The sequence below is a fragment of the Amphiura filiformis genome, chromosome 14 (assembly GCF_039555335.1).
Source record: "Amphiura filiformis chromosome 14, Afil_fr2py, whole genome shotgun sequence".
Taxonomy (NCBI): domain Eukaryota; kingdom Metazoa; phylum Echinodermata; class Ophiuroidea; order Amphilepidida; family Amphiuridae; genus Amphiura; species Amphiura filiformis.
The window spans coordinates 65,124,143-65,138,902 of record NC_092641.1 but is presented as its reverse complement, the minus strand read 5'-3'; the positions used below and the strand labels follow the sequence as shown (position 1 = coordinate 65,138,902).

The 14,760-nt window shown below is 36.7% G+C and overlaps 1 protein-coding gene across 1 annotated transcript; it reads left to right on the top strand.

Moving 5' to 3' along the window:
• Positions 1-5,063: 5,063 nt before the first annotated feature.
• LOC140169121 (cornifelin homolog A-like) lies at positions 5,064-13,011 on the top strand. Its single transcript, XM_072192383.1, has 5 exons — positions 5,064-5,218; positions 7,567-7,726; positions 8,880-8,943; positions 11,259-11,398; positions 12,263-13,011. Exons 2-5 carry the CDS (start codon positions 7,661-7,663, stop codon positions 12,353-12,355), a joined length of 363 nt encoding a protein of 120 aa, XP_072048484.1. The 5' UTR covers positions 5,064-5,218; positions 7,567-7,660; the 3' UTR covers positions 12,356-13,011.
• The last annotated feature ends 1,749 nt before the right edge of the window (positions 13,012-14,760 follow it).

The following is a 14,760-nucleotide window of genomic DNA, read 5'->3' as shown; positions in this document are numbered from 1 at the left end:
TGTTAAGACTAAATAAACACTTTTATTGCCACTTAGAACTAAATAAAGGATTACAATTTAGCTGTTTCATTGGAAACACGGGATAATTACATTGTTAATCAAGAAGATATCACTGTGTTTTTCTGGAATCGGGAGTAGTGTTCCAGGTCAGTAATAAACCTTCTCTCTTATGGCATGATAAATTATTATCTACAGCCTGTCTCAAAAAAGTTGTGCAAGTGAAAAGCGCCCTCTGTGGCAATTAGACAATACCTTTGTGACATGATGCTTACATTAACGTCAAGGGAACAATCTTAGCTCTCAAATACCGTTTGTTCTGTTCAATTTGCTTTTTTAAATCTTGAGACATATTTAGTTAACGAAAGGGTAAAATCACAATTGTGCCACTTTTACTAGGGAATAGGGCTGTACATGTAAATCAATGATAGCGGATGTTGAAGCGTCTAAAGCACTCCCCCTTCGGGGCTCGTGCATTAGAAGCATCGACATCAGCTCGCGTGCATTTCATTAATTTGTCATATTTCATGAACTTGTCTAAGTTCATTAATCTGTAAGTGTGCAATATTTGTTTGTCTTTTAACATGTCTTGAGTGACAAAGAAAACAGTTTTTACTATGATAAAATTATTGACATGCACATGTATTTAATTTTACAGCAGAATGTGAAATACTTTATTTGCGACAGCACACCCGGTCCCCATACCATGCACTCTCTCACCCCAACACCACCTTTTTAGGGTAGGGCATGAACGATTGGACAGTAATTTCTGCGGGACATATGAACACATCATACATATCGAAGTGCACTCTGAATACGAAGAATGTCCTTCTGATATCAAATAATTTAGATTTTTTGAAGTTTTATGGCAAATGATTAAAAATTTATGTTTTTGATATTTAACAGTGCTCGAAGTAAACTTTATGAATCTGATGATATGTACTTAAAGTGTATGTAGCTGGGATGAAAAGCCGACGATCAATTGAAAATTTTGACCTTTCGTATTGAAGATATCGATTTCTTTTTCAAGAACACCATAACAAATTATCTTCAATATGAAAAGTCAAAATGTCGGCTTCCAAAAATCAGATTTTGACCAAATAACTTTTATTTTGTAGCCAAGATTTAAGAGTATAATCACGGGTGATTTCAATTTCCTGGCACGTAAGAAAACAGAGAGATTATGATGGAGGTAGAACTTTTTGAATGACCCTCATGCAAAACAGGACATTGTCATACAAATTTAGAAAACGCCTCGTTTACGATGTTGGTGACGAGCTTTTCATATCCTCGGTACGCAGCCAACAATATCTTACAAGTATAAGTAGTCGTGGGTGTGACAAATCTCAGAACATCTTTACATAATATTGGTCGAAGTTTGCTACTCGTGAGATGATTGGTTGTTTGTGATTTTTTACTCGGCGATTCGTCAATTTAAGAATCCCGCTTCATCTTACACGAATAAGATTCAATCTTACGCAAACACCGGCAGGTAGTAGTGCATTGACTACTTAAATTAATTCTGGTTAGCAATTTCCTTTCTTTGAAGGAATTGGACTGTAAGCTTATTAGCTAGCTAGCCCAGATCAACACTATAAACTGTGACAATATTGTGTTTACATTTTCTTATATATCAGGCAATGGAAAATCCCAAGAATTAATAGCCAAATGTGATCTTGGGAATTCCCAAGCCTTCATTATAACATTAACCTTTCTCATTACATCACTTCCTTAGGGGCATTCCATTACATCATTTTCACTTTACAACCTCAGGGTTTTTTCAAATATTCCAAATTAGATATGATTCAACTAGTTTTGCTCAATTTGAGAGGGGAATTCCCAAAAAATGTCATCACTCATGTAACTTTGTAAACAAAGATAAATCTTCAAATTAAATTACTGAGGGCACATCACAATATATATTAAAATAAAGAAATATTAAAAGGTAAATATATGCTTATACCAAATTTGCTCACATTGCTATTTTTAGACTTTGTCAATTTATTTCGTTCCAATGACCGGTCAGAATGGGACACTTTTGACCGATTTTGACCATTTAACCACCAAAATACTTCTGTTGATAACAATAACAGATTATTGATGACAATAATCTTTTGTAGCAATAGGGGCAACATGCAATTATTATGGTCATCCCTAGTATAACATTGGTTTAGTGTCAGTTATTTGTCAAATTCATGTAATGATCAATAAATCATTAAGTAGTAAATTTTACTTTAATTGACAAAAATACACAATTTATATATCTTTATATTATACAATGCTAAAATCAAATAAAATCGTGGGACAATATAATGTTAGAGCACTTTGATTATCGTCTTGTCACCTAACGTACACTGCAAATGTTCCCGAACAGGTGACGCCTCTCAGACGCGTCCGAGGTGTTCATAATTGTCTGTTTAGAACACTAGTGTATTTGAAAATATGATAAGCCTTGCACATTAGTGTTCTTTTAGTATAATGTAGAACACATAGTATTGATCAGACGTGTCACAAGTGTTCTGAATGATTATATTGAATACTGGTGTTCAAAAATGGAACGCATGAGCAGATAGAGGCGTTGGAGAGCTGCGACGTGACAGCGAGAAATACACGGTGCTCCTTTGAAGGAGGGATATAAATAACAACAACAACAATGGCGATACAACGTGGAAATGCTTCCGGGAAACGCTATAACAAACTGTCACCGCCATTATCTTGTTTATACTACCATGCATTTGCTTATTGTCGAGTAATGAGATTTTGAAAATGTATAAATAAAGGTTGAACACCAGCATTCTGAAAATCAATGTTTGAACACGTGTGATGTGTTAAAAAACCGTTACATTTCTTTCATGTGTCCGATGTGTTCATAGATAGTAATTTTGAACACCAGAGTTTAAATGATTAGAACATGTTACACTAGTGTTCTGAGGTAATAACACCTGTGTTCTCTACATTAACACTAGTGTTCTCTAAATAAGTTGAACACGTGTCATGTGTTAAAAAACCGTTACATTAATGAACGCGTTCCATGTGTTCTGGCCAATTTACAGTGTAGCGAGGTGATATGACACCGAAAAGGAATGACATTTATTTGTCTTTATACTGTGGTAGCTTTACATAGTAGAAAGTTGAACTGTTATTGTTCCTACTAATATGCATATATGATTAGCTTTGAGTTGCATTGAGTAGAATTTTGTCTAACGGAGAAGTTATTCATCATTAACGGGGACAAAGGAAGACTATTCAACAGGACATCGGAATTAGTATCAAAGTGTCACCATCAAAACAAGTTCAAACTCGCAAATTTCATCAAGGATATTATGTAAGTATTTCTCTCACGTCCGCTATACCTGTCTTATTCCGCCCTCTATGATAGACCAAATTTCCCTCTCACGTCCGCATTAACAGGATAAGCCCTTTGGCAGTGGCGGATTTAAGCTGTCAGCAAATCAGCAAGTGCTGACAAGGCCCACCTGTTATTTTGGAAAAGCACCCCCCTGCTTTTTATTGCTTTAATTGTTTTCTGCGAGGTTCAAAGGTCCGGTGGGTAGAATAGTACTGAAAAGGTTATACCCGTGCATGCAAGAGGACATTCTATTTATGCCTGCATCTTGAAAAGTTTCATGCGCACGTATCTCATAACATTGGGCCGAACTAATGATCACTATCAAATTTTGTTCTTACTCTCCTCCCGACAAAAATGCAGGTACGTTCCTGATTTCAACTCTTTACTATTGGGCCCCAGGATATTTTGCTGACAAGGCCCTTTTCCTTAAACCCGCCTCTGCCCTTTGGTAAGTTGCTAATAGTCCGCAGTTGTCTGATGATCGCATTAACGTGAAACAACTTTCGTTCCGCAAGTTCTTCTCGTATTTATTTATTTGTTTATTTTATTGTTTCCATAATCAATTTTGAGGTGGTGGGTTTTGGTAGCTGACGGGTAGAAGGGTGTCTTTTGGAGCTACAAACAGTCAAAATCAATGGTCTTTTTTGGCCTTCTGGTTGAAATGAGCAATTTAGGGGTCTTTCAGAGCTGAGATTTTCAAAAGTGTCTTTCAGCGCTCTGCTTTGGAAACATTCAGGGGTCTTGCGTAGCTGTACGGTCCAAAAGCAGGGGTCTTTGGGGGGAGCATATATGTATGGTCATTTATGTTGCATGTAGTTCAAATTTGCAAAAGTATATAAAAAGTCCAAAAATTTAAGAATTTGTTAACGTGACCAGAATTCGGGTACTCAACTGCTATGTCGTCCCTGTATTAATGTATGGAAGTGAAGCATGGTCAATAACAACAGACATTAAAAGGAGATTGGAGAGCTGCGAGATGTGGTTCCTTAGAAGAATGATGAAGATCCCGTGGACTGATAAAGTGTCTAATGACGATGTCCTAAGTAGAGCAAATGTGAACAGGAAGCTGTTACGTGAAATCAGAATTAAGCAGCTCAAATTCCTTGGTCATATCCTCAGAAAGGATGGTTTCGAGAACCTAGTATTGACAGGAAGAATAGAAGGAACAAGGAGCAGAGGCAGGAAGAGAGTGATGTGGTTATCAAATCTGAAAGACTGGCTAAAAGAAAGGGGAGCTGAACATAAAGCGATAGAGCTTCTGGAGATGGCTTATAACAGAGAATTGTGGCATAACATGATCACCAACGTCTTAGGATATGGCACCTAGAGAGAGAGAGATAAAAAGTCCAAAAATTTAAGAATTTGTTAACGTAGCGGTCAAAAAAGGTCTAAATTTGGGAAAGAAAGTCCACTTTTCACAGAATTGCCCCCCCCCTTTGAAAAAAGACCACTTTTTCAAAATCAGCACCCCCCACACCCCCCCCCACACACACACACACAAATCCTGGCTACGAGCCTGAGGTACCCCATTTGAAATGCACACTCCATGTGTAAAAGAATAAAGTCACGTCTTTCAGAGGTTAGAGGTTGTATGGTTTTCAGCTGAATAGCGGAATTTATTGTTGCAACTTATTCAGCGGTGAAAAATCATTTCAGGTAATATTTTGTATAGATGTTTGTATCCATATTAGGTTATGTGATATCACGTCGTGTCATTGCCAAGTTAAGTTATTGTTATTTAGATCAATTACTTCAATTCTGGTCCTATACATGATATATCTAGGTGCGCATTCGGTGAATCAATTCATACCAGTAGAAAAGGATCGACACAACCAGGGTTTGGACTAGAAGAACAAACTTGTGGAATCACAGGTATATATGTGCTTTGATTAGGGATATAATTATACAAAACGGTGTTACAGTTTGTGATTGAAGGCGCAGTGTGCTTGAATAACTAGTATTTTCAGTTCTTATGACTTTTAAAAATAATTTTGTTTTTAAACCTGGTATTATGTGTGATGTTTACAATTGTCCCAACTTACACCTATTTGGAATCAGCCACATTCGTTGTGCTTGTAGGGCAAAATAATCAGAGGGTTTTTTTTGTTTCATTATTTCGGTTTAAAGGGACAAAAACCTTCCTGACAGTAGTTCATTTGTAGTACTAATATTATTTCATCATTTTTGGTTAACAAAAATTGACATAAATCATGCATTGTGGCTTAGACTGGTACACAATTTGTTGTCAGCCAATCCCGTAGATTTATTGGGGTGGTGTGGCGGGCTCAAAGGTGAACCTTTTGTGAATTTTCCTTCGAAAAAAGGGCAGATTTACAACGTTAAGTTACAGAAAAAAAGTGGACCTTATTATGTCTTATGTCTTAAATACATGACTTTCGGCTGAACCACTAGCGTGCTATGTTAGCACATTATGACAAAGACAAAGGTATCAAAATCTGAATTTTGATAATTTTTACGATCTTCCGAATGAGCAAATCAATAGGCCTTTAAAATATCAAGGCCTAGAATACAGGCCTAGATGAAATTTCTATTCAGTCTCATTTAAGGGCTGGGGTATGAACGTTTGGACAGTATTTATTTTGGGACATTAGAGCACATCAGACATATCGAATTGCATTCTGAATACGAAGAATGTCCTTCTGATATCAAATAATTTTGATTTTTTTTAAATTCGCAATTTTATACACATTTTATGGCAAATCATTAAAAATTTATATTTTTGATATTTAACAATACTCGAAGTAAACTTTATAAATCTGATGATTTATACTTAAAGTGTATGTAGGTGGGATGAAAAGCCGACGATCAATTGAAAATTCTGACCTTTCGTATTGGAGATATGGATTTTTTCCCAAAACACCAAAAAAAATTAGGTCTTTTGGGAAAAAAATCCATATCTTCAATATGAAAGGTCAAAATTTTCAATTGACCGTCGGCTTTTCTTCCCAGCTACATACACTTTAAGAATATATCATTAGATTTATATAATTTGCTTCGAGGACTGTTATATATCAAAAATTTGAAATATATCAAATTTTTTTAATTTGTCATAAAATTTGTATTATATTGTGCTTTTCAAAAATTAAAATTATTTGAGATCAGAAAGACATGCTTCGTATTCAGAATGCAATTCGATAGGTCTGAGGTGCTCTCATGTCCCACAAAAAATACTGTCGAAACGCAATAAACGCTCATTCTAGATCCCTTAATAATGTTTTATTCCATAGAAATTGGAATCGATTCCCGACACAGTCGATATAACAATACGCTTGCCTTAGGCATGTTAGGATAAATAATGCTGAAACTATGAATGTATAGGCCTACATGATAAATGGCAGTATGGAAAGCGAAATAAATATTGAGTTGTGGAACCAAGTGGTACCATTGCAGTTCAACCATAACCATTATTATATACAAGGCGTCGGAAGCATCACATACTATTCTGTATATTAATGACAACACATATTTCGAGTAAATTGTGTTTGAAAATCTGTGTGCCGGATTTTGCGTCAAAAATACCCAGTTATACCAGTTTTCAATAGAAAGAAGACAAATGGGAGATATGTGTATAATTATGTACTCCCAGGAAGAAGGATCGTAATAATAATAATAATAATAATAATAATAATAATAATAATAATAATAATAATAATAATAATAATAATAATAATAATAACTAGGCGGTTTTTTTACTAAATAGACCTCAGATGACCCCAGATGACCCCAAAATGACCTTCCAAAATGTGCCTCTAAATGTTGACTGTATTTTAAAACCAGGTTTCATGCCCATACGATAGTTTTTGCTAATTTGACCTCAGATGACCCCTAGATGACCTTGGGTGACCTTGACCTACTAACCAATACAAACTTGTTCTGTATGGGTCAAGCTGCACCTACCCACCAAGTTTGAGGAACGTGTCGCCCCTAGTATCACACACACACAGACAGATAGACACCCAGACAGAAAGATAATAATAATAATAATTATAACACTAATAATACTAATAACAGCAATAATAATAACAGCAATAATAATAATAATAATAATAATAATAATACTAATAATAACAACAACAACAACAACAACAACAACAACAACAGTAATAATAATAATAATAATAATAATAATAATAATAATAATAATAATAATAATAATAATAATAATCCTCTTTTTTTCTTATGTCTCTCAAATTTTACAGATAAATCATAGCCTGAATTCTTCGAGACGCCTTTATATACCCACAATCCTTCACCAATAGCAGAGCGTTGTAAGGACCCAAACTAGATAAAAAAATGGCAACCACGACGACAACGGTAATAACACAGCAACCTGGAGCAGGGCAGACACAGGTGGTTCAGGTATGGCTTAATTACATATCCGTCAGAGAGCCCGCGTGATAACATGTGACATCTGACAATAAAATGCTTGAAATCGTTCACAATAGATAATGTTATGAGTTGTACTGACTCACGACTGACATATATCCTTGTTCACTTCTCCTGCAAAAGTCACTGTTCAGCGAAGTCCACTGTACACTTGTATTGCATTTATAAATCCTTTGCGTGAAAAATTTTCGCACAGAAATGGTGCTGTTTTCTCAAATAACTCAACTCCTTGCACAGATGACAATCTCCAAAAATTGTGCTTTCCACCAATCACTCTTTCTGCACTGCTCCACTTTATTAACAGATGTGTTGTTTTATAATTCAGACTCCAGCAAGTCTCAAAATCCCTCGTAGCACATTATTAGCTATGCAAACTGGTTCAAATGCACAGAGCGACCAACACATAGAGAGTTTACAAACTACATGATATTTTGCAAAGAGCAAACTAAAACTTTCGCCCTTTTATACTCCCAAAAACCCAATAATCTATTAATAGACCATTCTGTCACATTCACTTATTTAAGAAATGGGTTTGTTTACTGTGCCCGAAGGGGTTTTCCCTAAAACATGTCAACACACAAACTCTTGGTTTTCCCCTTTCTCTTATCTCTCATGAAATAGCTTCTACTTGTAAACGAAATTAAATAAGTAAATTAAATTACTCAGGGCACATCACAATAATAACTATAAATAAATCAATTAATTTATGATGAATGTATTGTTGTTGATTCTGGTATGTTGTTTGTGATAGGTTCTTATTTTTACAACATGGCTCAATAAGAAATTTGGAAAAATAAATAAATAATAATTCAACCCTTTTCTCTTTTTGGTAAGACCAATAATTTGGTGTGGTGAAAACGAAAGGCATTCTTGTAATGAACAAATTTGCAAGTGACTTTGGGGTATTATACATGGTCGCTTAAACAGTTAATTAGACGCAAGTGACCACGCGTAGACCCCAAATTCACTTACATTTATTATAGAGGGCAGAATGAACCGTCCATATGTTGCCAACATGAGTAACATGTAATTTGCACTTACCCACTTCTGGCACTGAGCAGTCGAAATACGACTTAATCGACGACTGTCACAAAATGTGTTGCCTTGTTTGTTTCATATACGACAGATTACACAAAATATGAGAGATTGGAATAGCGACTTATGCGGATGCTTTGAAGACATTCCCAGTTGTAAGTAAAACGTTTAAGAAAGATGCTTTTCTATTACTATACCGCCACACAGTGTCATCGCCCCGATATCTTCATGGCAGAAATCTCCATGGTAGGTTGAATCCACCGCCACGCATGGCCATTTTGTTCCGACCTGTTTAATAGTTTTGAGACGCATAATGGGCCATCTGACTAAGGCTACTGACAATAGCCCGGTGACCATGGGTGACTGACCTCGCTAGTGCGTGAGTGACCATGGTACGCCATATGTCATCTGCTTTTAGACTACCTCCACGATTGGCCTATACACTGCGCTATATAGTCGGCACATATAAAATCAGAATTATTGTCAGTTTTGATTTAAGACGCAAGGTTGTTTCTCAAGACGCTAGCTAACGACTATCATATCTATTCAAAACACATATTCAAGTGCAAGGAACCACATCTGGCTTCTTTAGACAAAATCATGTACGGGAGATATTCATCATTTTCTACCCCGGTATCCAAAGATTTTCGTCTGAATATCAAACTCGTACATAGTCCCGGGTATTTATTTTAGTATCTCTGATGTACCAAGTAATTATTAGCCAGGCGATGTCAGTGTGCGCCATTGCCTTGTTTCAAGTGATGAGTTTGAGGATTGGTTTTGGGCACGTGGATTTCTACTGACCTGTCTAAGCATTCTGACGTTATTACCAATACATTAAAAAAAGTGCAGTGATTTATAGTGCGCTACGCACAGGCACAACGCCTAGACGTTCATCCACAAGCCTCAGCACACTTTACAGGCTGTCGCTGACCACTATGGCCCCACTTCATTCCATAAACCATTAAACAACAATTCAGGGACTTGGCTGCTTCAAGAGCGCACACACTAGATAATCGACAAAAAACCATCGCAACCAGGATCAACTCCCCGAGTTTCGTACGGGTTACAACGAGACAAATTAGCAGTGAGTTCCTTGTCCAGGGGAATTTCAAGCTAACTCCACGAGAGCGTACTAGGCACCGCCAGGGTTCGAACCCGCAACCTCTCGCCCCATAGTCGAACGCCTTATCGATGGAGCTAACATTTGTCTGTAGGTCACCATTTGTCATTCTTAAAACCAAAAACCTTGAAGAAAGCAAGTTCGGTTTTAATTTTAGTTCTTTACGTAATCATGTGACCGCATAATTTCCTGGTTTGAAGAGACCTAATAACCCTTCACAACGCTAGCTGGTAGCTTCTTTGTTTTGCATAATCCTGCTAAAAGTGATGTCATATAAAAACATAGTACTTGGACCGTAACCATTTAACAACAACTCAGGGACTTTGATGCTTAGAGGCGCACACCCTAGACATTCCACAATTGACTGTCACAGCTTGGTTCAGCTCCCAAGTTTTGCACGGGTTACAACAAGCTATATTCATTTGGATGCCCAAATAAGACATGGTTTGTACAATTTTCACTTTTCAGGAGTTCACGTATGTAATATTTAAGAGAACTTCAGCGGTGGCTCTTACTAACATCAAACACGGAAGTGAGGTTCTGATTGGCTAATTATAATTAGCTACGACTGGTCGGAACCTGATCGATGTCTGATTGGCTCTTTTGCATGACGCGTGCGTATATATTTACATGCAACATCATGCCACCGCTGAAGTTCTCTGGTATTTACTATAGATGGCAATATCTGGCCCCATAGGGCTATTGCAATTGAATTCCTTAAACCCGCATGGACGATATGCCATTAATCTCACGCACAGGGGGCGTATATTTCAAATGGAGTCACTCATTCAGGTAACCGCATTTGAAATTCACATTCCATGTGTAAAAGACTAGGGGATGTCTTCCATAGGGGTGTATGAATTTCAACTGGAATAGCCCAATAGATAGCGAGTAAGTGTTGCTGTCAAGTTAGCTCAATCGATAATGCGTTCGACTATGGTGCGAGAGGTTGTGGGTTCGAACCCTGACGATGGTTAGTACGCTCTCGTGGAAAAATTAAATTATCTTTGAATTGTCCTGGACAAGGAACTTACTGTTAATTGTCTCGTTGTAACACGTACGAAACTCGGGGAGCTGATCCTGGTTGCGATGGTTATTTGTGGAATTTCTAGGGTGTGCGCTCTTGAAGCAGCGAAGTCCCTGATGTGTTGTTGTTAAAAGGTTTATGGAATGATGTGGGCCGTAGTGGTCAGCGACAACCTGTAAAGTGTGCTGAGGCTTTAGGTCTAGACGTTGTGCCTGTGCGTAGCGCACTATAAATCACTGCGCTTTTTTTTTTTCCTTTTTTTTTTAATTGTGTTTATTTCATTGTAATATATTCCTCTAAATGAATGATTTCTATTTCAGGTCTTTTGTCGTTCTTGTGTGGACCTTACTACCAGTGTTATTTGGCGTCAAGGATGGGTGAATGCTGCTGTCTTCCATACTGTGTTCAGGGTGGTATCATAGCCATGCGAACCAAAATAAGAGCCGAGAACCATATCCAAGTAAGTAATGAAGGTCTAAGAGAGGAGTTTTATATAGTCCCTATTATTGACTATTATTTTTGTCGTGAAAAGCCCGTGTTCTGCTGCTGCTGAAGTAGTAACATACCGTATATCATAAATATCTAACCCAGCAAACACAAAACGTTTTCGACATCATTCGCAAAAGGTTATAAAAGGTTGTCAGAAAACGTTTAAATGTCGGGTTATATTAAGGGTATATTAAGAGTATAAAACGTTTTCATAACCTTAAAAACATTTTTGATAATCTACTGCTTAGCAAACAAAAATGTTTTACAGAAAACGTTTAAATGTTGGGTTATATAAAGGGTATAAAAACGTTTTAATAACATTCCAAAAACATTCTTGAACACTTGATACAAAACATTCTAAACAGAATGTTATTTTGGGGATGAAAAAATATTTTGCGAAAAATGTTTGCCCAAAATATTTGCAATAACGTTTTAAAAACGTTTTCATGACCTTTATATAACCCGACATTTAAATGTTATTAAAAGGTTTTGAAAAAAAAACATTTTAAGAACATTTCTGTGTTTGCTAGGTTCAAATATTTTAACATAATGTTATTTAAGTATTGACAAAATATTTGGCAAAAATGTTTGCAAAAATAGTTTACAATAACATTTTTTGAAAACATTAACAAAATATTGTTGTAGTGTGTTTTCATACAAAACGTTTTAAAACGTTATCAAGACCTTTATATAACCCGACATTTTAATGTTATTAAAACGTTTTAACCTAAACCAAAAGCCAAAATATAACTTATTTAAAACGTTTTTAAAACGTTTTTGTGTTTGCTGGGAACTTATCTCTGTCTTTTCTACATTTTTCTTGTTCAAATTCCAGGGAACTATCTGCGGTGATTGCTGTGTACTAACGTACTGCACGCCTTGTGCTGTGGCACAAATGGCCCGAGAGCTGGACCATGTCCAGGGATAAGGTCTTAAGAAGAATGTTACCAGGGCAGAAAGTTAATATCGCGAATTAAATATTAAATCTGCGTATTTAATATTAAATGTGTGAATTAAATATTAAATTTGTGAATTCAATATTAAATCTGTGAATTCAGTATAAAATTAGTGAATTTGATATAAATCTACGAATTTAACATTTTAATTTGTCACTTTATTATAGGATGCTTGTGGGTAGGGTGTATATATACTAGGGGTGTATGTGATTTTTTCAGTTTTTTATACCAGAATGAAGAGCGCCTCATATATTTGGGTTGTGTTATAGCTTGTTTTTTTTTAATGTAAATATGTGATACAGCGTTAGCTCTGGTTACGGTTATTATAGCTTATACATAAATATAAATTAGTATAATATAATTTTCTGCACATTATTAAATTAATAAGAATAATCCGATTGATATTTGTGTTTACAAGTTTGTGTAATTCGCCCAGGTATATTTTTTTTAATTAATTGGAAATCATATAACAAATCAAACTATTCAACTGGACTCATGTTTCTTTGAGTTGGCTACGGTAAAGCGAGCTATGATAAGCAAGCGATCTATGTTTAGAACGAACGACCCTCACTCAACACAGTATCGTAACCAGCGGAGGGGGAGGCAGGGGGCAGAGTGCCCCCCCCCCCAAATAATAAAGAAAAAAGTGCCCTCTGACCATAGGCGTAGATCCCGGGGGATGAGGAGATTTATCCCCCAATATTTTGCCAGGGGGGTGCTCCATACAATCACCCCCCCAATGTTGACGCCTGAATATAGGTTTCTGACCAAATTAACCTCATATTTGCCCATTTTAACCCCCAAAGTGCAAATTTTCGCGCGCTTCACGCGCATTTATTCCACGTTCGCACCATATTTCATCAGTTTAGCTTCAAAATAGCAATTTTTTGGCGCGCTTCGTTCGCATTTGTAACATAAACTTATTTTGTCGCCAAAAGGTGCTGGATCCACTATACTTCAAGATTTTATTCCAACTCCATTCCCCCCCCATGTCAAAAAGAAATCTACGCCACTGCCTCTGACAAAAAATTAAAGAGAAAATTTGGAGGGCAAGAAGCCCCTTTCCACCTTTCGACCAAGAGAAATTTGGGCTCGACCAAATTTCACCCCAATCATGGGGTAAAATACACAATTGTTGCGCGCTACGCTCGCACATCGTCCCAACAAAGCCTTTTTGGACTCGCGAAGACATGTCTCTCTATAAACAAAACCAGTATATGTATTGTATTATGCAACTGCAATTTATTTTTCGTCTGTGCCCCCCTCCGCCGACCAAGAAAGCTGGCAATGCCCCTGACTCAACAGGGGAGGCAGCCATCGCCACAATTTGGCAAGGACCTACAATTCCATACAGAAAACCATTCCTACGAATTTGGACGAAAAATCAACGACCAATTTGTCACAGGTCAATGACCAATATTGCTGGCAGATTATCAGTCAGCCTGAAGATGCACCCAGGATTGATTAGTTGATTAGTTTTATGATTTCCAATTAACTTTTCTCAAAATTTCATTTATAACGTCTGTACAACCTTGGCGCCTCATATAGTAAACTCATATATTTGAACTGGGTAAATAATAGTCGCGACCAACTCTAAAGAGGAAATAAGAAAACACATCAGCACTAATAAATGACCATTATTCCAAAACGGTTTATTGTATGCCAAATGCATTCGAAGCAGCATCTATTTCTGCAACTCATTTGTTGCAATGGTAACAATATTGATGTTCAGCGTACATTTAAATGAAGGTTTTCTACCTACCATTAAGTTATTGCACTTCGTAATTGAACCAATCACAAAATATGGTTGAAATCAATTAGGCTATTCCAAGAATTTGTATCTATTAGTTATATTATCTAATGAGCTATTAAAGAATTGATCAAATCAATGTATATTTTTTTTTTTTTTCGTTTTAATTTCTTCTCAACGCGATTGCTAGTTGGTAAAAACGCAAGTAGTGTTGCTATAAAGACACCGTCAGCGAGGAACGCACGAGGATATATTGCTCGAAGGGATAGCTTGGGTGTCGATGTATATAAAAGACACAGAGCCGGCAGGAAAACAAAAGTGATACAAGTGGACTTTGGTCGTGTTACTCAGACAATGTCCAAATCTAATCATGAAAGTGGCATCGATCAAGTGGAACAACTTCGAATTACGAACTCACAGTTAGATCAACTTGAAAGAGAAAACACGAGATTGGTGGATCAACTGAAAGAAGTTATTAGAATGAACACACATTGGCAACGGTACGACGCACAGAGAGAGGAATACGTTTTGAAGCTCACGAAAACCAACCGAGAACTGCGGGATAAAGTAGCCGATCTTCAGGGCCAAATCTCAGAGTTCGACAAAGATCTTGAAGCGAAAAGGGAA